The following is a 25,382-nucleotide window of genomic DNA, read 5'->3' as shown; positions in this document are numbered from 1 at the left end:
CCCCTGCCCCCCCCATTAACCCTTTAAAATTGGGGTACATCTTTTAAGCTAGGACTCTGACTTCCACACTGGACTGGAGACATGGAGATATTAGACTAGTTGCTGGTGGCTGTGCTGGGCTTCATGATCCATGGAGGAGGCGTAGAGTCCACTCATGAGTGTCACTCATCCTCTACCTGCAGCACCACAGCTTCATGTTTAACCTTCTCACAGTTGCTGCCAAATCAGCAGAAGCTTTTGGCTGCATGTTGCTAGAAGCGTTCAGCCATGGTAAGCCGGGCATTCAGACACAGTACGCCCAGGCTGCGGAAGTTAAGATTCTAGGCAAATCTTTTTTTCTTCATTCTGTCTTCATCTCAAAAGGGGACATGGTTTATATAAGTAAATGGGGGGGTGTATAAACACACACACACACCCCTATTTACTTATATAAAACTTATACATACACACACACACACATATATATAAATAAATCTTTAATTGCGGTTTTCATGTTGTAAGGTATTTGGCTAACAAACAAGACAAAGCATAACTGACATAAGGGGGAATGAAAAACTCAGAAGAAAATAATACTACACAAAACTGAATCATCCATTAAACTTTGTATACTGAATACATGATGACACTTACTCTGCTTTGCATAACTTTTGCCATGCCTGGTGGTATTTTACTGGGTTTTCAATTTCTGTGCAATGCTCAAGCTCTATTGAGTCTATATACTAAAAAAGAAAAATGCGTGTCAAAACCTCATTTCCTTCCATAGAAAGAAGCATTTTGTATTGAATAACAAGCATCTATAGCATCAGGCAAACCTGAAACACTTGAAAAATCTGGATATGAAATGCTAGCCAAGGCCCTGAGATTGCAAGTAAATCTATCCAGCTCATAAAGAATTCCTTGTTTTCAGCTATCCAACTGTAAATCTGTTTTCCCTGTACTTTCCTTTCAGGGTAAGCTAGACCTCTGAGACTGCGTGCAGAAGAACTCCTTATGAGTTGCCTCAAGATGGCAACTCTACAGAGTAAGTCACAGCCGTAGTTCTCTTTCAGGGAGACTTCACACCAGATTTTCATCCTTTGCTGATGTCCACTGAGAAAGAAAGAATGGACGAGAAATTTGGGCACTGGACACAGAAAAGCTGGGTTCAATTCCTAGTTCAGCAACAATTCTCCACTGTAATCCTGGTCAAATAGTTCAGTCACAAACAACTCTTGCTCATCCAACTGGAGTTAGGTCGATCTAAGTGCTGATCTGTGCAGATGTTCAGGGAGGTTAAATAGGGCAAAAAACAACCAGCGTAATTTACTTAGTTCACCTGAGGAGGTGGACTAAATTACATTGAGAATAAGTTAGCCCAGGGATGAGCAAAGTCCAGTCCATGGACCGGATCCAGCTAGCAGCAAATGCCTTTTCCCAGCAGCCCCTGCCCACATAGCTAGGGCTGGTTTCCATGGAGACCCCAACCACAGCTCTGCTGTGACAGAGCAAGGCTGAGGTTGCTATGGAGACCAGCTCCAGCTGTGCTGGCAGGGCACATGGCAGGGCCTAGGGCTGCTGTGGAGCCACTGGGATCTTGCAGCAGGGGTAGTTTTGTCGGGGCCAGGACAGAGCTGCAATATGCAGCCTGCATGCTCCAGGCAGGGGCATTCAGGCAGCAGATTGCAGCTCTGCCCCGTTTCAGGCCCATGCTGTCATCGCTGAAAGGAGCCGGGGCAGAGCCGCAAGCCACTGCTTGCGTGCCCCTGTCTGGAGCATGTAGACTGCAGATTGCAGCTGTGCCCTGGCCCTAACCAAGCTGCCCCTGCCACAAGTTCCCAGCAACTCTGGAGCAGCTCCCTGCCCTGCCCTGCCAGTGTGGCTGGGGCCAGTCTCCATGGAAACCCCAGCCTTTCACTATCACAGCAGAGCTGTGGCTGGGGTCTCCATGGAAACCAGCCCTAGCCATGTAGGCAAGGACTGCTGGGAAATGGAGTCCGGCTGCCAGCCGGATCTGCCATTTTGCCAACCCCTGGGTTAGCCCAATCTACTGAATATCTGCATACATTCAGACCACAGTCCCCGGGCTGGAAATACCCAGCCATCTGCCCAAGGTCCAGGGCTATGCTTTGCCTGCCCCCCAGTCCGCTCCCACAAACCCAACTGGACTATTTTTAGCCCCACAATCCCCCCACCCAAAGACACAAAGATTAAGTTATCTCAGGTCTGACTGTTTTCTTTTTTTCACACTTCACAAGTATTATACAATATAAATAGAAGCTGTTTTTATTGCACACATATAGTATTCTTTATTGTGTTAAATGGTTGAAAAGGGGAGCTAACTAATCATACAGTTAAAATTAATTCTACTTTCACTGTCACGTGCATTGAGTCAGTACATTTATAACTGTTTGAACAACATTTTAGGTTTCATTCCTCAAATATGTAGGGTATATGTTACGAATTCAGTATCACAATATTGTATTATAACTACTTTAGGACACAGGAGGCAGGAACACAAATGCTTAGCAGAAGCTCTAGAAATGAAATAGCTCTGGGAAAACCTTGCCACTAATTTTGAATTAGATCCTGCAAACACCTGTGCATGTGTTTACCTTTATTCACACATGTAGCTCCACTGAAATCCCTGAGTTGATGGGTACATATAAAGCTAAACATGTGCTTGCAGTATTGGGGCTCTTGCCATCTTTGTTCAAAGGGAACAGGACTTGTTTAAACACAACATGAAAAATAACCCCTATTCAAAAAAACCAGCAGAAGATATAAGCAATATCTAAAACACAGGGTTTAGATGGGGCGTAAAAGATGTACAGACTTATTCCTGGCCTGTTACATAGCTGGCCTCATATCTAATAAGATCCTTGAACCGCTGCATAAATAATTTCTTTTCCAACCAATACAATGACTACTATGAAGTCTCAAACTCTGCCAACACTCAGCAGACAGAATGTTTATAGTGAGTAAGGGTTCTAGCACTATATGCCCCACAGTGATCAGGGTTATTCAGCAAGAGGACAGTGCCCACAAAAATTGAGCAAAGCAAATGTATACGAGGAGCGTGAAATATTTGCAGAAAGAAACAATTTGTGCTGTTGTATCTAGGCAGGGTCCTTGAGACTTGAATACTTACTTTTCTGAGGATGATGATGACAATGAAACCTTTGATTTATGATAAATGAGTGTTTCATCATTCCAGCAAAGCTTTGGAACCGGATCAGAGTAAGCACAAAGCTTGTATGTACTATGCATCAGAAATGAAAATGATCTTCTCTCAAGTGTCTGTTTCACTTACTAAGACTGCTCACTTAATCTCAGATCCTCTGCCAAATTAATCTGAGGGTAGAGATGGGAGGGGTACCTTGAGGCAACTGCTACTAAAACAATTCAAGTCAGTGGATCCTCAGTTAATGAGGCTGTATCCCTCTAAGCAAAACAAGATGATAATTCAAAGCACATCAATTACTGTATCCTAAGCCTAATGCCAAGGGCAGTCATTGGTAATTTAACATCTCTTCCCAGATGAACACCTATACAGGATCATAGCAAAGTAGAGTTAGAAGGGACCTCACATGGTCATCTAGTTCAGCCCGCTATACAAGGCAGGGTCATCCCTTATTAAATCATCCGAACCTGCACTTGAAGATTTCCAGGGATGGAGATTCCACAACTTCTCTTGGTAGGCTGTTCCAATGTAACTCCACCCAACTTGGTGTGATTCACCAATTTGCAAAGCATGCACTTAATCTCTCATCCAAGTAACTAATGAAGATGTTAAACAATATCAGACCCAAGACAGACTACACAGCATGGGACACCAGAGCGATCATAAAGCATACGATTTAAGTGCCACACGATTGCTCTGGTGTCCCAAATTGTCTAGTTCAGCATGGAACCCCAGGCCAGAAAATGCAAAGCAACAAGATGACTGGTAGCTAGAGAACAGCATGGAAGAGCAATTAAGAATAGGATGTAACTGTAAGTAAATTACTGTATCGTATATCAGATGCTTACAGAGAGCAGTCATCAGTGAGACTTGCTGGATTGATGCCCGACCTCTACAGGAAATATTGTGGCAGTAGTTAGGGGTTCAGAGTTCAGTTCCTGGCCCTGTGAGTGACAGGCTCCAAACCCTTGCTTCAGTTCTCATTTATAAACTAACAGTGTTTGTAAAGTGGTTTGAGATACTCTGATGGCTGGTGTTAGATCAGGACTAAGGTATTATCAGACTAGAGATAGGCCGAGGGAGTGAAAGGAAGGAAATGCTATACTGGATCAGACTAGTGGTCAGTCCAGTGAAATGTATCAGCAGCAGTAGAAAGAACACAATGTCCTAAAAAATCAGCCACCTCCAAGGGCAGTTTCCTTCTACCTCTAGTAGTTAAAAGTTAGCTTAAGCCTTACAGCACAATGAAATTAGAGTTTGTTTCTTCTTCAGTATTTACCATTATACCTACTGATAATCTTAATAGCAAAATTCAAGAAAGAATAACATACGACTAAATTCTTAACCTGAGATACATTTTACAGCTATCAATTCAACATATTCATTCTGTACTACCGCAAAGACTCTTTCTTTTCATAAGGCCTGAATTTTTCACCTTTTAATTTCACTGACTTTGTCTTTTTTTCAAGTGATATAGAAAGAGCAGCAGCTCTCAAACTAGTCACTATACTCTTCATTATTCTTTAAAACTTTATAAAATCTGCACTTATTTGTTTCTCTTCTAAGGCAAAGAGCTGCAAATTATTCATTCTCTCTTGATAACATTTCTCTTTATAACATTTTTTTTTACAAGTACATATTCTCCTCATCCATCTCTGATCTCCCTCTAACTGGTGTCTTGCAAAAGGGGTTAGGAGAGAAGCAAAAGGTCAGCTGGCTGAACTGCTCCACCTGACTCAAAGCAGAAAGGATGCAGAAAAAACAGAGGGATGATTTCATAGCCCATGACATGAGAAGACATATCAGTCCCACCCCTTCCATCACTGACTGCTGTCATTGTTTTCTATTCTTCCACAAGGCAGCTAACAACCCCTTAAAGCAGGCTGAGAGGATGCCAAAAGTACTTGAATACAATACAGTGAATCTTAAATCTGTTCCCACTGAAGCCAGTCAATCTCTAACACCATTATGATGGGGGACACATAAGACAGATGGATGAGATTAGGTAGGATCTTCAAGTTTTACCATCACCATCCTGTTTTTCCCCAGATGCTTAGCTTTTCTGTTCACCTTACATCTTTACTGACAACTTGTTTACAAGGCTCCAAACCAAGTGCAACTCTCTTTTTCAAAATTTAAAACAAAAAGATATTTTGTCTTTTAAATTTTGAGCATGAAAATGTTTATTTGTTTGGGTGCTTTGTAATTTTCAGGTTCAAAATTGAACAGTCTTCCACAATGGCATTTGATCCATTATGAAAATTCAGTCTCTTAACATTTCATGTTTATACTAAATTAGATCCTAATAGCTGTAGGCTGCCTAATGCAGATGCATAGCTGCGTAATTCTTTACATCCAAACTGTTTAGTGAAAAAAAAACACTCTTATTTAAAAAAGAGCTACACAACTTCAGTAGTAAGCTTGCAAATACTAAATTCAAAAAAGACAAAGTGCCTAGAGACAAGAAACAAAACAAGTAGTTCTTTCTTTCCGTCTACGTACTTACATGCCACACAACTAATAACTGAACACTTCTCAGGCACATTATGCCGTGAATCTTCTTTCCTGATCTAGGAAGGATATAGGATCCAGGAATAATATAGGAGGACTATATTTGGCCTGTACCTTTCACCAGTGACGAGTGACTGAATCATACCTGTGTCTCATCCTCTCCTTTTTCCAGCTGCTCTGAAGGAGCTTGCAATCCCAAGGACCCTAGAAAGTGCACTGGGACTGCCTGACCCACACTTGGACACTGTCCCTTTCCCCTTCCTGCACCCCCACAAAAGCCACATGCAATCTAGCCTATGATCATTGCTCTAGACTATTTATCTGAAGTCGCTTAGAAATCACACACCTAAGTATTCCATACATTTCTGATACAGTATTTTCCTTTGGAGGGACAGATTACCAACATTTTGCTAAACCACAGGCTGTTGAAATTTCACCAGTATTCCTAATGTTCCTAACATTCCCACAGACCTTGGAATATGCTCTTTCCAGACATGAGACTTGGCAATGGAAGCAGAAAGTTTCATGATAAAAATAGCTGCCATCACATTTTCAAATTCACTGAAACTTTCAATAATACACACACACACACACACACACACACACACACGTCAGAACTCGTCACAGGCTTAAACGATTTTTTAACTGAACACTTACTTTTCTGACATACTTTAACGTTAGAGCCAAATTCTAATACCCTTACTCAAGCTGAGTAGCATCTTGTTCCATATTTATAATCCCAATGGAAAAAATGGAAACACTGTCAAAATAAAGTATTATTCAACATTAAGTAAAGGTATCTGGTTTTGGGGGTCCCCCCTCCCCTTTTGGGCCAATTCTGTAACTATGTATTTCAAACTGTAATGCTAATATAACCAAGGGGAAAAAAGTCATAGGTCTTACCAAGACTAGGTGATTCATTAGGCTAAACTAGTTAAGGATGCCAGTTTCTGTAGCCAACAGCACACAAAGTGTAATGGCCAACGTCACATCTAACTGCCTTTGACTTCCCAGCTTGTTATCTCATTAATATCAATAAGCTCTATTTTTGGTAGTAGGCATTTGCAGATGAAGAGTCTTTGCACAGCAGGTGCAATTGCAACAGGTCCTTGCACAGCAGGTCCATTACTGCAACACCCTACTGCTAAATTTTTGGACTTGTGGAGAAACCCACAGGCCAGGTGTCATGGCCCCATGTGCTGGATCAGGCCAGCACCTGGGATCAGTCTGAGGCACGTGGGGTCAGTCTACAAGCAGGATCTGGCCCACTCGTCCAGCCTGTGCACCAGAAATGATGAACACCAATGTACTAAGATGAAACAACAACATTTTTCATTTGTACTCACCTGCATATGGAAGCCCTAAAGAAGATAAGCTTTAAAAATCACTCTGTCTAAGGTGACAGGAGCTAACTCATTGCAGGCTGCAGCATTCTGGAAAAGGAAAATGGACAGATACTCACCATTAAATCCAATTTGTGATTTATTGCCAAAGCCGAATGTTCCAGAGCCTTGAAAACAGATGCATAGCAGTCACTTAGTTTCGTATATTTGCCAACCAGAGCTATGGAGCATACCTTCAGCAACCTTTCATATCTAGCAAAAGCAAGATTTCTAATTATTATGCCAATTTCCACAAAGAAAGCATTTGAACAAATGTTTCTGATTAAAAATAAGTTCATGCAACATCCCATTTAAAAAGGAAACAGTCTATACATGGGGTGCTCAGCCCCTAGCCTGCGGGCCAGATTTGGCCCCCAGTACCTTGTCATCCAGCCTGCGAGGCCCATCTGCAGGCTGTGCCTCTACATGCTAGATCCAGCGTGCAGAGCTGGGCAGAGGCAACACATGGCTCTGCAAAGTCCAAAGTCCAATCCCTGAGCATGGAGCTGGGCAGAGGCAGTGCACAGGCTGAGGACCCCAGTCCCCACACATGGGGCCAGATGGAGACAATGCGAGGTCCTGATGCCCTGATCCTGGCATACAGAGCCAGGCAGTGGCAGAATGGGTTCCCCAGAGCCCAGATCCTCACACATGGGACCAGATGGAGGTGATGCAGTACCCAATTCCAGTGTGTAGAGGCTGGAACAATCCTGGCACAAGTTGCCAAGCAGGGTAGCATGGGGGTCCCAAGGCCCCAAACCTAGAGTGTGGAGCTGGGTGGAGGTGATGCAGGGTCTCAGGGTTCCAATCCCACCATGCAGAGACAGACAAAGGCAGTGCAGGCTCCTGGGGCCCCAATCCTAGCATGCAGGGCTAGGCAGGGGGCAGTGCATACCAGATCCGGGCATGTGGGCCCAATCCTGGCGCAAGGGGTAGGATCTGGCTCACAGTCAGGCCCTGCACCACTCATTTGGCCTGCAGGGCCAAAATGTTGAGCACCATTGAGCTATACTATATCCTCAGCTGCTGTAAATCAGCACTGTCACATTTACTTCAATGGAACTACATCCTTTATCTATATAGGTCTGATGCAGTGTTTTATTTTTAATGATTTTAAAACTTCTCTAAACATAATAGGCATTATGATACCTGTCAGCCATTCTCTTCCATTTGAAAAGAAGATCACTGGGTTGGTCATCAATTGGTAAATTTAATCTCTGTTTAAAATACTTAATAATGCCTTGTTCCTCCAGCAGGATTGGCACTCGGTAAGTAGAAGAAACATCATGGATAAATATCACCTAATAGATAAATTGCAATTATGAAAAAAATATTTTCCTATGAAATACAGACTCTAAGAAGAGAATAAATGTATGCCTCCTAACAGAAAGTGACAGGTTTGGTATCTGTGAGTATCCTAAACAAATGAGACACTTGCTTTATACAACTTTCAGTGGAATTCAAGGCAGGGTAGGACAAGAAGCCTACAGATTTTGAATCCATCATATTAAGTTACCCTTGATGGGGAATCTGTACAGATGTAGCCATCAGTACACAGACAGGTAATATTGTTAAAAGTGTTCATAAGCAAAAGGACCAGAAGTGTCTGGGAGGTTTGTATTTGAAGGTTGACTTTTGGAGAGGTTTAGTCCAAGCTAAGACTTAGTGGGTTAGATACTGAATAGCTTCCATTTTACTGCCACAGGCAGCTGGTGGGAACGAAGCTAAGATTATGACCAACCCATCCTTCATGCCCTCATATGGGAGCACGAGGTGGTAGCAAGTGCATGCACAGCTCCAATGTCATATTCCAGGCTTGCACACCTACCATGAGACCCACACAGAGCCATATTCAAAGAATTCTGGGGTATACATGAGCACCTATTACACTTGTTAAGATGAAGTCTTTTAGACATTCAAAAATATTGGACAGTATTTGCATATTAATTTTGGCACATCAAAGAATCATGACCTACTTGATCCATATTAAAGATACAGTTATAGAATAGTTATTAATCCTTTACAAATAATTAATACATATTATAAGAATGTTAGGGATTTAAATAGTATATTGTAGATGATTACTGAAACAACAAGCTTTTTATATGCTGTAATTTCAAACTATCTAATTATTGGACTAAAAATTTGTGATAATTGATTAACTACTTATTCAAAACTGGTTAATTAACTTATAAACTATTTATAACTTTATCTTTAAAAAAGTAAGACCACATTTTCCATCAATATTGGTATATTAAAATGCCATTAATATGTAAAAGCTATCCAGTACTTAAGAAGTGCTTCTATTTTATATGTTCTATTTTATTTTTCATTGTAGATTGCTTATAATGTCATGAAAAAACAATGAATTATTGCAACAGGATTTGAGACTGAAACCAAATGAAGATATGCAAGCAATATAAAACTAGAAAAATAAATACATTTATATAGTTACAAGTTAACAATTATAGTTATAGTTAATAACTTTATTTATATAGTTAGCAGATAACTAAATAGTTATTTATCTGTATCTTGGTCACAGATGGTCACTGAATACAAACCTGTTCAGGTTCCACATGGCAAAACATGGAAATTTTTTCCTTCACTGCCATTTCTATAGGCTTTGCACTTCTGCAGACTATCTACCAAAATACACATACAAATTACAAACGAGAGAATGGAAAAATTAGAGTGGAAAATTCTTTTTAAGACCATAGAAAGTCCTCAACACCAATCATCCAGATCCTCCTCTCAATCAGTGGTTTTCAAACTGTGTTCCATGGAGCTCTGGGGGTCTGCGACAGGTCATCAGGGGTTCCACAAAAAGATTGGGGATAATAGCGAAACAGACTGGGAGGTGGTGCACCACCACAGCTGGGCTAGGTCACCTGACTTTGCATTGATCTTTAGGATAAAGATAGGAGTTCTGAAGAAGTAATACGAAAGGGTTCGGTGACTTAAGGCAGTTTGAAAACCACTGATCTAAAATAATGGACTGGATGAATATTTCATATTGAGAGCTCTGCAGCACACCATAACATAAATATCACATAACACGGCAGAAAATACATCCAACCAACACATCCACACTTCTCTTGACCCCCTTTTTTTTATTCCCATAGCTGCTTCTGCTCATCTGCTGTTTCTCTTTCTCTCTCCTTCTTGCCACTACTCTTATTTTCTTGTCAGAAACCATTTAAGAACCCCATAAAATAGTTAAGCAAAGTCAATCACTTTGTCTATTTTGCCTTTCCCTTGTTTATATACACATTATATTTTCCAAGATCTGAACAGTAACTTTTTTGTTTGTTCTCTCTCTTCTCACAGGCACAACTGTACTTCAAGGAATGACTGGTGTTGATTTACATCCCAAAGCAATAAAATACAAGTAGACAATAGACATTATTCAGTGCAAGGAGAGGGACTTGACAACCAAGGCACAATTTTTCAAAATGCCATAACAGAGTTTGCTGGATGTGTAGATACTCTGCATGCAAAAAGACATTTTTCAAAATTAGTCCCATCTGGTTACGTGATCAACAGCTACAGATAGAAGGTAAATTTCTTTTCTACATTACTCTGCACGATTGCAGGATAAGAAAAAACATTATTAGATTAGTCTGCTTTCTTAGCATTCCATACTCAATTTAATAGTCTTTTAAAAACTTAATTTTTAGAATAGGGAGAGATAATTATCTTAACTGCATACAGAAATTAGTTGTACTCTTTGTGCACATACAATTCATTTCATGTAGCATATTACATTAGATTTAGACTTAACATTTTGAAATATTGTGATGGAACATATTATGATAAAGTAATTGTTTAAAAAAAGACTTTAGATTACTAAATCACAAAAATCTGAACCTACTTACATGCCACTTCTTTAGAAAGTACATTTAGGTACTTACATCACCATTATGATGAAAGAATTTTGATAACATTGGCTGCCTACAGACATTTAAAAAAAATAAGCAAAAAAATGCACTTTACCAGAAGAAACATGTTAGCTCGACCCAGTTCCACAGCATCTGTATAGATGAGGCACTTCAGCAGGGCTTTTGGGGGCTTTTATCTCAAACTGATTCAATCAGCTATTAGATAAAAGCACCAAAAAAGCCCCACTAAAGTGCCTGATCTATATAGATGTTGGTCAAGCCAGGTCCAACAATGCCTCTTCTGGGCATGTGCTGGGCTCGGTGCAGGAGCACACTGAGTTTAAAGTAAAGCACCGTTTAGTTTGGGTTTTTCAACGTCTGTAAGAAGCCTGTATTCCAAAGGACCAGGCACACATTTTTATACAGTGAAAATTGAAAAATAAAGGAGTAAAGCTAAGGAATGGATACCCAGAAACATCATAAATCTTACCCAATTCACCTCTAATTACACACATTATTGTTTTTAAGTGATGGAAATGACATGACAATGAAGCAACCTTACAGATGATCCATGGATTGTTTGACTTTATTACTTTTGTTGGCTTGATTTCAGTACCTAAGTATCTGTTTCGAATAGATTCACTTAAATGAGAAATATTGGCTATTTTATTTACCCACACTAAAAATGTGTTAGTACGGTAACAGTTTTTTCTCCAGAATAATATTGTATAGGTAGTTCAGTAGAAAAACTATGAAATGTTAGAGTGTAAAAATATGAACACAGACTTTGATTAGAGGCTAATCAATATAGATTATTATTAAAGATATTTTTTTAATTTGAAGAGCATTTTTTAATTTCCAGATCAAGCAGTATTAATTTGAGCTAGAGTTAAGGTTAATGATGGCAATTAAATAAGTATTTATTTATTCCCAGAAACACCAATGTTTGTTTACTATATGACCAGGTAAAATTCAGCATTATGACTTAACTATCTCCCATGCTGTATTTAAAGAATGCTTATGTCATTTGAAAGCAAAATCAGTTTGTTTTGTGCATCTTCGTTATTTTCCTTAGTATCTGTAAATAACACTGTAGTGCTTTTACAATTCACTATGTTCAGTCTTGCTAGAGTCCAATCATTCAAGCAGTCTTCCAAGCCAAATATTTTAAAATTAAAGTCATAATATTATAAACAGCTGATTGCAAAAACTTCCCCTTCTTATCAGGAACTATCAAAACATCTTCAACCTAATAATTATAGAACTGATATCAACTGCTTTTAGAAAGCATTGCTGCTCAATATTAGGCCTCTGATTTGAAAAAATTAAGGCAGTAGGATGGTCTCCTTTTGTTTATTGGATTTGACCAAGAAAGTCAGCAAGGTGAACAAGCCTGCCAAGGTACAATGTTGATTGGCGTTGCACAAGATTAATGTTCATCCTTTCCTAAAAACTCCAAGGGAGCTCTTTTAAGGAAAGAAATGAAGAGCCAAGCCTTCAAAGTGCTGACAGTTTAATTCTAATTCTGCATATTCATTAGTGTAATTACTTAGCAACCAGCGATAGAAACAAAATTCAGTGGCTTTCTTCTACCTACTAAATCACACTTAATTGGTATCCCAAACATAAGGATGAAAGGAATTTTTTGTAAAGATACCTGTTACTAATGGTGCACTAGATACCTTGTTAATGAAGTACCACATAATTTAGCTCCATTTTCTAACTAGGCATGTGGCTTTCTGGTCTCTGGGGTTTTTTTTTCAGGTAATTTCTCAGAAATGTTGAGGAAAGAGAAATTTATTAAAAAAAATAGGCAGAACACAGTATTTTTTTTATTTTTTATATTTGCCCCTTCACAAAACAACCAACCAACCAACTAGGATTGAGCCCTTAGTGACTGCAAGGTGCCAGGACCTCCTGGGATGAATTGAGCATCCTTCATTCCCCAGGTTGTTAAGAAAGATGAAGGTCTTAAAGGAATACCTAGTATCATGTAGACCCAGGCCTTTAAGTCTGCACTGTGCCTTTGCCATGAGAGACAGGGCAAATGACAGTACAATGCTGTGCTACTCCTGGACCATACTAGGAGTCAGACTGATTTAAGCTGGGTCTACATTGTAACTGTGAAGCACAATTATTTCTAACCTCAAAGCGAAACAGTTTCAGCCAGGGCTGCAAGTGCACACAGACCTACCTGCCTGCCTAGGACCCTGCATACATTCAGCAACTGAAACCTGTGCCACACTGACTTCAGGGCTATCAGTATCTGATCTAGCCAGATTAAAAATAGCTTTGGAGCACTCCTTGTGCTGCAATCCACCTCCCAAGTGCAGTGCTGAAGGTCTCACAGAGTCTGGAGTCTGCCTCCAAGATTTCTCTGCTCCAAAGAAAGAGAACCCTGCCTAAGCTTTAACTAGTTTATTTTAAAGCAGCACACTAAAATTTTGCTATAAGACTCTGTAAAGGGAACTGCATGAATACATAGGACATTGTATGGATGCAACACCATGATATGTGAGTGGTTATCCTATATTAACACACAGTAGATGTTTCTAGTTTAATATCTTGGGATTACAGCATGCTATGAGAGTATATATGTCCCTTTTTACCCTTTTCTCTCAAGGTAAAAAGTACTGAAGTCTGTGTCTTAAATATTTTTCATACCCTGGTAGTCAAGATGACCTACAAATGGAGATTTTATCATAGCTTTATAAACTCACCAGATCTGGAGACAAGCCTAGGCCCCTCAGTGCTCGAACACTGTTCTGTGTAGGTTTTGTTTTCTGCTCCCCAGTGGCATTCGGCTGAAAAGATATGTTTTAAAGGCTCCAATTGTAACTAGGTTCTACAGTTAGGACAATTACAGTTCAAAAAAAGAAAGTCAGTGTAAGTTAGAGTATTCAGAGAGAGCAAAAACCTGCTTGAAAATAGAACCAACAAAAAGGTCAACAACCTACGGCCTGTGCGCTGGAGCCAGCAAAGAGGTTTAATCCAACATGGGAGATTGGTCTCACAGAGCTGCACCATGCTGCCCCTCCACTTGGGAGCACTCCCTTCTGCTGCAGTGCACTGATCCTCAGCATCTGAACTTAGCCTTACTGAAGAAGGGTTGGGAATCTGGCAGCTGGCTAGCAACACCACAGCAGTGGCCAGGTTGCAAGCTCCAGCCAGTGCTAGCAAAGGATTGCCAACCCCTGCCATAATACAGTGGGGCAAGGAAGAACAGTAACACGATAATTTCAATATAATAATAATGCTATGAAGTTTCTAATCATATGGCTTTAATTCAGGCCAGGTTTTAGAGAAGTACTTTTACGCAATGGAATCAAAACTGAAAGAGAGAGAGGTACAAAGCTATGCCTTTGAAATCAGCTAGAAATCCTTATGAAGTCACCAAGCCTTCAAATGTCTTCCACAAGTCACTGGAACTTATTAACCTATTCTGTATTCATACATACACATTCAATTTACATTGGGTAAATGGTTCGTGCAATTTTGGACAGAATACATTCCTTTCCTTCTTACATGGAAGGATTGTAAGAAATTGTGTAATTATATCATCTACAAATACTTACAACATTTAAAAAATGCCTTTTAATACATCAATGTTTGTAGTAAAATTTGAGTTGACTGGAATAAATATATTTCAGGATTATAAAACAGATGTATGTAATCTAACTGCTGAGAGAGCATTATTATGCTTTCCTCACATAACCTGGAAAGTAAATAATTGGCACTGTTTTACTCTACACCGGATGAAATTATGACTCAGACAATCTGTGGAAAACCTCCCGTTTACTTCATTGAGGCCACCAGTGCCTCAATGGTGCCACTTACTTTTGCTTTAAGCTTTAAAAAATACTAAATCCTTCTGATACTTTCTCCAGAAAGTTCCCACTTTATATAGAATACAGTATGAAGCAAAACTTTAGAGACAATAAAATATATATTTATCTTGAGTATTTACCTGTGGTACCAAGCTCACATGGATATTGCAGAAACGTTCTCTTTTCACCTTAAACTGAAACTGTCTAAATGCTTCAACAAATGGCATGCCTTCAATGTCTCCAATAGTTCCACCCAGCTGGAAAATAAGTCCTTGAACTGTTAGGGTGGTGGTAAATTACCAAAAGAAAAGAAAAATTCCTACTCTATGGTCAGCCTTAAAAATAACTACTCATCTCAGCTGCACTGCATACAAGAGGTAGAGTGAATGAAATATGCTTCTGCAGACACGCACTGTGAAGAACACTGAAATATTTCAATAAATAAAACTTTATTCATTTTCAATTAACACCAAATACTCTAAAGAACTTGAGAAGGACCCTACAACATAGCTTCATTTTCACTAATGTTCCAAGTGCGTAATTCTTCCACAAGAAGGTGCCCCTAAATAATACATGCTTTACAAATATAATTTGCAGCATCTCAGAACGTTATTGAATCAAGTAGTATGAAATATATTTAAAAAGAATTGTGGTAAAGTCAAATTAAAAAAACAAACAAACCTGTAGTTTCCCCCTTGCTAAATCAACAACTGAGGACAATGTGAGAAAGGCACCTGATAATATCACATAATCTCTACAGTACAATAAAATACACTTGGTATAAAACTAATTAGAAACATCTTATACCAAAAGCAAGAAATAAATAAAAAATTAACTACATTTACAAATGAACGTATTCAGAAAGAACTGTAACAGGAACGCTGGGCTCATTAAACAATCTTCTGACACAGTTCTATGAAGCACAGTTATTTGTGAACCTAGTCTGATCTGCCCTCACGTGGTGTCTGTTAGCACTGCTCATTTTTTTCAGCTACAGTGTAAAAAACAATATACAGCTTTATGTGTATTCAATGCATATACACTACACCTACATATTTCAACAATTTGCAATGGAAAACATTACACTTTGTAACCCAAATGCCCTGAAGAATTATACTTTTCATAAAAACAGTAAACTAATACTTGAGGTTAATACTATTAGTTAATGCTTTCTGTTTCTCTAAAGTCTGTGTGTAAAAGTGTGTATGAATCAGAGTCCTAAAATGCTCTTTACTTCTAAGTTACTCTTGTGAAAGCAACATACCTTAGGCTTCAGACATAAGGCAGGGCAGGGTGGCATCTTAAAGGCTAACTCATTCAGAAAGATGTAAGCTTTTGTAGGCGAGTTTACTTTGTCAGATGATATGAAAGACTAACACGGATAACTACCTCTTAGACTTCAGAGAGATAATACAGATATCTCTCTTGCTGTTTAAAACAAGCATGTCATAGGAAGAAATAATCAGCAAAAATAAACTTTCCACTTTCTGAGACAGATACTGTGGACCAAACAAAGATAAGAAGTTGGTCACAGAGAAAGGCACAAAAATTTCCACTGATCTATTGCTAGAACCAGGTAGGCAATTAATATGGATTTTTGAGCTTTCATTTGCAGGCAGATCTCTAACGTGAGGTGACCACTGGGATTCTGACATCCAAAAAGATAATAATATGTCTTCTTTATAGAAGTATTTTTTGTCATTTACTAATAAACTGATTAATTTAGCTTGGCTATGTGGAATTATGAGTATTTTCAGGACTGATCCTTGAGTGTATTTAACATGTTGACCCTTCTAATACAATACCTTAATCAGTAGCGTGAATAGGAATTCTGGTTTTGATGCTGGAATTAGTAAGCAAGTTTCTATGACCTGTTTCACATAGCCAGAGTGGATTCTTCTCTCTTCTGTCATTAGTATACATACTCTTTCATTAAATCCCCAACCACAGTTTCTTCAAAATCACCAATGGAGGTAATAACAATAGTTAGCACTAATATAGTGTTTTGCATCCATATATCTCAAAGTGTTTTAATGAAGGAGTGCTTTTCATTCCCACTTTACAGGAAACAATAGACTGTGACCACTCTACGTTCACAAAACAATTCACAGCACAACTGGAAACGGTAGTCATATCTTTGGAGCCAAATTCCTGTACTCTAACTACTGAACTTTTCTAGATCTAAAAAATAAGTTAAGAAGCTTATCTTTACCTCTGAAGTGGTTCAAGATGTTCCTGAAAGTCTGATTATTAACAGCATGGAAGGAAAGTACAAGCTAGGATCTAAAGAGTTTTTCTACTGTGTCATCACGATTTCTCAGAACATTTGGGAAATAAAGTACCATCCCTAAATATTTTAAATTCATCATATCTGACTGGAAATCATTCGCTCTAGCTTGTGTAAACAGGGTGAAAACAGATACTTCTAAATATATCTACACTGATGGGCTGCTACAGTCTTATGGAAGAATCAGCTCTTAACAGAGGCAATCCATAGTTTTAGCAAATGTCAGCGTTTCCTAGTCACATTATTATAAGTTGCAAGGGTAAACCTATGCCTACTATGCTTATAATTAACAACACGGGTCATACAATACTTCTGTCTCTTTCTTGCTGCTATCTATATAAACTTTAGTGTGGTTCACAATGAATCAGATACCTAGATAACACAATGGAGGAAAAGCTAGCTCCATCTATTCATCATACAGTAACAAATATTAAATAGATAGATATTGGCAGAGATCATTTCCATACTTGCCTCAATAACACATATTTGTGGCTCTTTCTTGTCATCATCCACAGGAACCTTTGCCTGATTCATCACCCATTCCTGAACGGCATCAGTAATATGTGGAACAACTGCAAAGTGAATCAAATTGATTAATGCAAATACTTCCTGCTTTAGGATCATACTGGACTCTCCATTTACAGAAGGGAGAAAAACCCACTGGTAGCTGAACATGTGGACTCTAAAGGGGAAGCAGTAGCACTATGGCACATTCCTACTTTCTTTGAGCCTGCAGAAGTCCTTCCAGAGGACCAAAGTATGGCCACATCTCATTGACAAGAAAGAATGGGTGAGACAGGGTAGCAATCATCAGCTGTTCCACATGGCATGCTCCCCACTGAAACCTAAACAGATGAGCATGCCAGCACTTCCAATTCAAATAACTGTGCATGCAAATTTAAAAAGGTTTTAAATATTTGTGAATGAACTGAAATTTGTTCTCTGCAAACATATGGGCAAGTAAAATTTGCTTACTAGAATGCATGTGAGGAAGAAAACCCTTCCTGGACCACCTAAAAGACACAATGTTGGGATCTAGCAGAAAATGTGGTAGGGTCAGTAAAATTTCTTAGTCAAACTGTCCATGGTCCAACTTAAGTTACATTTTCAGCAGTCCAAATCATCAACAACATATCATACTCCCAGGAAAACAGCATTTAATTCACCTGAATCTAATCATACAAAAACTTGAATGACCGTGTTTTGTGGAAAGGGCTGTATATTAGCAAGAGAAGTATTTTAATGAAGCCTACAGTAAATATGCATGAATTTAAACTTTAAAAAAGCACCTTGAACTGTTTTTCCCAGGTAGTCACCATGTCTTTCTTTATTGATTACATGCTGGTAGATCTTTCCAGTGGTGATGTTGTTATCTTTATAGAGATTAATGTCCAAGAATCTTTCATAATTTCCCAAGTCTAAGTCAACTTCTCCACCATCATTTAGTACAAAGACTTCACCTGGAAAAAAAAATGAAAGACTTTAAAATTGCATAGAGTCTTCCTTTTAAAGTAACATATAGAAAAGAAATTAAATCTTATTAACTAGATGGAACAACACTGCAAACATAATAAGTACACATTTTTGTATTAAATTTGACATATAAATAAGTTTAAAAGTCAAACGGTATGTTATATCAATACAGAGTGTGTTACAAATAAGACCATTGCATCTGTGCTAATGAAGTGCTACTGATGGGGTACTACTTTTTTAAATAATAAATGTTTTTGAGAATGAATTAGAAAAGTTATATCATACTGCAGATATATCAAGTAATTTAAAATGCTTAGTGGATATGGTTTCAGCAATGTGTTACAATACTTTATTGGGAGAATAAAGCAGTTTCTATACATACTGAATTAGTTCTAAATGCTACATTGACATATGACAACTGAAGACTGTGAATATGTATCTATAAAGTATAGTAGATTTTTCTGAACATGTTATTCTGGTAAGTATATTTTTTGCCTTGCTTAACTCAGCCACCAGTCAGTATTATGCCTATTTGTCCTTACTTGAATGTTTTCCTTCTCTTCAATCCAACTAACTTCAAACCCAAATCCCTAAAATTTCCTCCCTATGCAGAAGTGATATTTAAAATCATAACAGACTTGACTCATCTTTGTTGCTGAGCTAAGTTATACTTATTTATTTTAATCTTTCCTCCTAACCAGTTCTTAAACCCCCTTTATTATATATTTTGTTAATTAAATTCCCTCCAATATGCATTGTGGCTCCCAGAACTAAATGAGCAGATCAAATCTTGCCCTGTTTCATATGTGCAACCCCACTACCTTTGATTTCACATGCTAAGTACAGTCTCGCTGGTCTGTATTAGAGAGTCCTTACATGATATAGGAGGTCTGTTCAAACAGCCTAAAATGTCATTGGCCATTTTTTTTTGTTGCAATACCACCTTGAAAGCTCATATTTAACTATACGTAGAGCATTGCTCCTCCTTCTTCCCTAAATATCAGTTTCAGATTTATTTCTTGCATATAGAATAATTTACCTTTCCAAGTAGAATCTCATGGTATCACTTCAAAGCTCTCTTATCCCCCTGTAATACCTCTCTTTCATATCACCTATAAATATGATTTATTCTGACACTCTGATTAATTAAATAGATTATTTAATTTGATATATCATTCATTAGTAATGGTGTTAAATGAAACCACCTCTCTCACAAATTCTTGAAGCAGCTCAATAGACACCTCTTCTAATTTATTATGCCACTACATAAAGTGTTATTTCCTTTGTTATCTGCAGACATCCTGGTTTTCTCGGATAAAAATAGCAAGTTCTCCAATTTACAAAAAAGCCCCTGCAAATTCTCCAACTGAAAACCCCAAATCCAAGATTAGAATGAAAGGCCACACGCACACACACAAATATACATACAATATCTCTATATCTATATATCTATATATATATATAGGTAACAGTTGAACACAGTGTTTTATTGATACATATTTACAATTTTAAAGTAGTTTGGAAGCCTACTACTGCCTCAATCTCTATAATAAAATACATTCTAAATACCTAAATATTTTGGCATTTGATTTTCAGTTTTTCATCATGGAAAATCAGAGCTCCTGCTGAGACCACTCTGTACACCCCAGAGAATTATGTGCAGAAAAAATTAAAATTATGCACAGAAAAATTCAAAATTATGTGCAGGAAAACTCTAAATTATACAAAAGTTATTACTTTTTTTTACAAACTAAACTAAATATAACACTATTTGAACCTTCTTTAGAAATATATGCAGATACTTAGTATGGTTGAGGGGTGGGTGTGGGATGTGTGGCGGGGATTTGTGAAGGTGTGGGGTGTGTGGATGTGTGTGTGGGGTTCATGGGGGTGTACAGGGTTTGTGTGTGGGTGTGGCAGGTGGGATTTGTGCAGGGGTGTGCATATGGGAGTATGTGGAGTTTGTGGGTGGGTGTGGAAGTTTGTGAAGGGGCTGTGAAGGGGCGTGGAGGGTGTAGGTATGGGAGTATGTGGGGTTTGTGGGAAGGTGTAGGGTTTGTGGGGAGGTTGTGAAGGGATGGGGTATTGGGGGGCCATGTGGGGTTTGTGCGGGGGGCTATGGGTATGGGGTGGTGTTGGTATGGGAGTATGTGGGGTTTGTGGGGGTGGTGTAAGGGGGAAGGTATTTGTGGTGCACAGCCCCTGCCACCAGCGGCTCAGCAGCAGGCAGCGGGCCCTGGGGGTGCTCATGGCCATGGCAGGCAGAGCCACCGGCAGTGCATGCCTCTGGCTGAGTCCCAGGGCCTGCACATGCCCAGTTCACTGGCACAAGCCTTCACACCAGACCAGGCTGGCTCCATGACAGCACATGAGGCTTGCAGCACTGCAGGCAGGAGCCATGCAACATCATGCTGGGTGGGCTCCGTGCCTCCATGTGTGGCTTCCCACTGGAGTGCTGGAAGCCCCCTGTGGAGGCACAGAAGCAACTGGCCAATGGAGAGTGGGCTGGGAGCCGCACGCCATCGGGCCGGGTGGGCTCCGTTCTCAACATGGGGCTTCCAGCACTCCAGCGAGAAGCCACACATGGAGGTAAGCACAAGCCCATCCAGAGTGATGGTGCGCCACTCCATGCCTCCATGTGTAGCTTCCCACCCAGCACAATGGCACGTGGCTCTTGGTCCACACGCCATCAGACTGTGCTGGCCCTCCACGTGGGGCTTCCCATGGACACCTCCTCGCTCCCTCAGCCCCTGCCCTGCCTCTCACCCCCACCACTGGCTCTTCCCACAGCCCCCAATGCCCCCAACCCTGGCCATCACCCTCACCCACCCCCGAAGCTGTGCCAGTGCTCCCCATCCCTGACCTGCAGCTTCCTACCCCCCCAGCTGGTCCCCAGCCCCCTACAACCCCCACCTACCTCAAAGGCTCCAGGAGGGAAAGTGAGCCTGACCCAAGCCCTGGCTGACTGAGTCTCAGGTCCCCCACTTCCCACTCCCCCTCGGGACAGGGCTTAGGGTTTCCGGCCCTTTTCGCAAGAAGCTCTTGCAGGCCGCAACTCTGCCAACCTGGAAAGAGCTCTTTGCAAAAGTGGAAAATCCACAGGTATCTCAATTAAAATGAAAATCCACTTTTTTTCTCTGTTAAAAGGGAACATTGGTAGGTTTTTCAGTTTTTCCGTGGGAAAAATAAAACCTGGATCCCTGGTTATCTGGCTTTCAGTATGGGTGACTGTATTTGTATGGAACTGTATGGACATGAAAATGTAATTTTTCTAAGTAAGATTTGTAAAGCATTTGCTATAGTGTTCTACAAATCAAACTGGGCCAAAGATAATGTGCAATGAATAACAAGAAAGACTTCCTAACAGTGAGGTCTATTACGCTGGGGAACAGTTGCTAATAGAAATACAAGAAAGCCAGACACTTGAGTTACTTCAAATTAGAGTTGACAAGACACTTGAGAATGTGCAGCACGGACCAATCTTACATTGTCAAATAAATGCATAAGGTGACCTAACACCTCTCTCATAAAAATTAGAAACTTAAATTCTGCTTATAAAATGGAATAGCAAATGAACAGCTTGTACACACAGAACAACAGTATCACCCTTCATACCATGTTCATATGGTGAGAATGTTCCAGCATCTATGTTAATATAGGGATCGATTTTGATTGCAGTGACTCGTAGACCACATGATTTCAGTATGGTGCCAATGCTGCTTGCAATGATTCCTTTGCCAATGCCTGAGATGACACCCCCGGTTACCAGGATGTACTTCATCGGAAAATTACTGGCAACACATATGTCTCGAGTTGGAAATCTAAAAATAACAAAATGCAGATTTATCCTTAGAAAGCATACTAAATTATCATAAAGAGAAAGAAAACCAAAGTGAGCTTCAGAAAGTGAGACATTACATGTAGTCACCAATCTAGACTTTAAGCCACTTCTGAATATTAAAAGGTTAAGCTTTTCAAATATGTTCTTTTAATGTCAGATCAAAAATATCTTATTCCTGTGAAAATGGATCAGATTCTTATTTGTCTATTATGCATCTGAGTATAATTAGAGGCCTATGATTTGCCAAAATGCTATTCTCCCTGACAGACACCCCAGTGGTGCCACTTCTACAGGTTTGATATCAGAGACCACTCAATGTGACTAGACTCAGTGAAAGAAATGGATCATCACATTTAGGAGTATTCCATAACAATATTAGTCTTTTTGCAATATCCCTGTACATACATGAAAAATAGATATGAAAAAAATACATAGATAATTCTTCAATAGATAAAGTGAAATTAAAGCATATTGCTGACCTAATGAAAGCTTCACAAATCTTTCTTGCTCCTATTAGCTAAATAATCCAAAAAACAGGCTGTGTAAACTGTAAAATCTAAACATAAATTAAGGTACCTAAATCCTCAAATTAACATACCTAAAATCCTTAACTTAGGCCTCGTACAGACATTCAATATCTCCTGGGAGAGGACCTGCTAAAGTTATTCAGTTTTTTCAACGTCAATATTTTTACAAAGTGAAAATGCTGTCTAAATGCTTGCAGGGAGCTGGGATTTTTCCAGGGGGCTGGGGTGAAGGGCAGTTATCAGTTGGAAAAAATAACATTGACGTATTTGAAACCAAAACAAAATTATTTTAATGTTAATTACTTGAACTTTGATACACAAATAGGATCATAGGTATATGATCGCTATTTAAATACATATAATGTCAGTCTAATTATCAAATTATATTTACTGTGTGCTTTATTTTTAAATGAACTGTATTTGGCTTTGTATGTGGAGCCTAGAATTCCATGGAGGCAGGTGCCAAATAAATTATATTTGAAATATACTCTAAAGTTCACAGCTAGTCCACCTTCCTCCTAGAGTCTGGGATGTATGTGATATTCCTTGAGATCTTATATATAGAAACTTACTCAAGTCATGATCACGCATTTCAAAGAAATAGTGAAGTCAGGCAGTCTCAGTGAAATCCATGGGGAAAAAAACCCAAAACAAAACAACTCCCTCTCCCCCCGCCCAAAAAAACCCCAACTTACTAAAAATAAAATGCTGGATCCCCAGTGAGAGTCACCAGTCCTCCGAGTTGTGCAGCCCGGCATGAAAGGGGCTGTAGGCATGAAGGCGAGCAAGCAAGATGGCTGCTGCCCCAGCCCTTCATCACTGATTGGCTGAGAGGGCTACCTGTCATGCGGCACTACCTCTCTTCACCAATCAGTGGTGAGGGGCAGGGTCATATGATGGACAGGCCTCTCCACCAATCAGTAGCAGGGGGCAGGGTCACCAGGGCTCCTCAGCCAGAAGCGCGGGAGTCCCTACCATGACAAACCCATGAAAATGGTGGCTGGACCCTCGATCTGCCCATGAAATTGGCCAGCCACCTCCTCAATTTGGGTAGACCCTACTTTATTTATAGTAATACCATGAAAACACCATACACTTTCAATGATGGAAACTGTATTAAACTAACCATAACTACAAAACCTACTAACAAACACAAGCCTTCGCTTTGAATTAAAGTATAAGCACAGATTTTATATACGGGAGTATTTTGGGGAGAAATTCCAGGCAATCTAAACATGTGTCTTAAATAATTAAGTTAAAAATCAGGGATGAATTAAATCAGGGAAGAATCAGGAGCAATTAAATTTTGAAAGTCTGACCTCAAAATCTCCTCAATTTTCTTCCATCAACACTCTTGGCAAGCGGACTGAGGGTTCAAACTCCAAAACCTGTGCACGTCTGCACCTACCACAGCGATCTACATAACGGTTCTACGTTTCTGCACGGTTTCCACTCAAACGTCCTCAACTTCTTCATTAATTTACAGTTTTTTTAATTAATATCTTACAAATTTTAACGTATCTTTTGCTGTAAGATAAATAAAGGAAACCTTGTTTTCAGATGACCTTGCTCAATTCCTGGCTAAGAATCAAAAATCTGGTTTGATTATTCTGCTTGTACCTCACTGGATATCAGGCACAGGAAGTGAAACAATGATAATGTGCCAGACAGGAGACAAATGAAATGGATTCACTGTTTTTTATAAGATGTCAGAGAGGACACCTTAATGAGAGCCAGATGGCCATTTCAGGACATGCCACAGCTGGTAGCTATCGTTTAAGATACAAAATCATATAGAATTATCTGCACAGTAAACAAAAATGAAGTCTAGGGCATCTATAACATTTTCACTCTAAGAGTTAATGTAATACTTTCACACTGAGTTAATGTAACACTTTCACACTAAGAGTTAATATACTGAGATATGAAATAGTTAGAGGAAGCTAAAACATCAGGAGAACCATACCTTCTTCCATGTACTACTGTAAGCAGTGCAAGCCTTCCAAACATTACCACCTCACAAAACAGCCTGCAAAACAAACAATAGGCACTCATGTTCATGCAAGCCAAGGACATAAGCTGCTTAAAAGTCAACAGGCCACTTGTCAGCATGAATGCCTGGAAAGACAGAGATGTACAGTACCATGACATGTTGACAGATCAGCATTTAATTATTCATGCACTGCTCTCAAAGATTCAAAATGAAGAGTGTCGGTGTGTGCGGTGGGGGGCAAGTAACAAAATAAAGTTAAAAAGTTAGCAGTATATAATAGTTTAAGCAAAGTTCTCCTATTAAAGAGAAATATCAAACAGTATTTTGAAAAACAAGCCTAATCATCAGATCATGAATTAGAACAGAGTTATACAACTTCTAAGTTGTACAGGGCAAGGCACAGGCCCCTGGGCTGCACAGACACCCTCCTGCTGTGTTGTATGCCTGTGCTAACACCTCCTCTTCCCTATCACTGTATAGCATGCCTGCAAGGTCCCAGCACC

General features: G+C 39.5%; 1 protein-coding gene across 6 annotated transcripts in view; it reads right to left on the bottom strand.

Moving 5' to 3' along the window:
- The window catches only part of CTPS2 (CTP synthase 2), a 142,820-nt gene that overhangs the window by 109,313 nt on the left and 8,125 nt on the right, over positions 1-25,382 (bottom strand). For 3 of the 6 annotated variants that reach the window (XM_059720897.1, XM_059720899.1, XM_059720898.1), the window contains 10 exons: positions 24,853-24,915; positions 22,134-22,339; positions 18,335-18,505; positions 17,517-17,617; positions 14,899-15,015; positions 13,652-13,735; positions 9,615-9,695; positions 8,203-8,354; positions 7,134-7,266; positions 631-719 (listed from right to left, as the gene is read on the bottom strand). In XM_059720897.1, coding sequence (XP_059576880.1) covers positions 631-719; positions 7,134-7,266; positions 8,203-8,354; positions 9,615-9,695; positions 13,652-13,735; positions 14,899-15,015; positions 17,517-17,617; positions 18,335-18,505; positions 22,134-22,339; positions 24,853-24,896 — 1,178 coding nt within the window. In that variant the 5' untranslated portion in view covers positions 24,897-24,915. Of the gene's footprint in view, positions 1-630; positions 720-7,133; positions 7,267-8,202; positions 8,355-9,614; positions 9,696-13,651; positions 13,736-14,898; positions 15,016-17,516; positions 17,618-18,334; positions 18,506-22,133; positions 22,340-23,581; positions 23,645-24,205; positions 24,313-24,852; positions 24,916-25,382 lie in introns of those variants that run through there. The other 3 variants (XM_059720901.1, XM_059720902.1, XM_059720900.1) reach the window with 3 other exon arrangements.

Source organism: Alligator mississippiensis, chromosome 1, assembly GCF_030867095.1.
Source record: "Alligator mississippiensis isolate rAllMis1 chromosome 1, rAllMis1, whole genome shotgun sequence".
In the NCBI taxonomy this organism is placed as follows: Eukaryota; Metazoa; Chordata; order Crocodylia; family Alligatoridae; genus Alligator; species Alligator mississippiensis.
The sequence above is the reverse complement of the archived record's forward strand: the minus strand, read 5'-3'. Positions and strand labels throughout refer to the sequence as shown.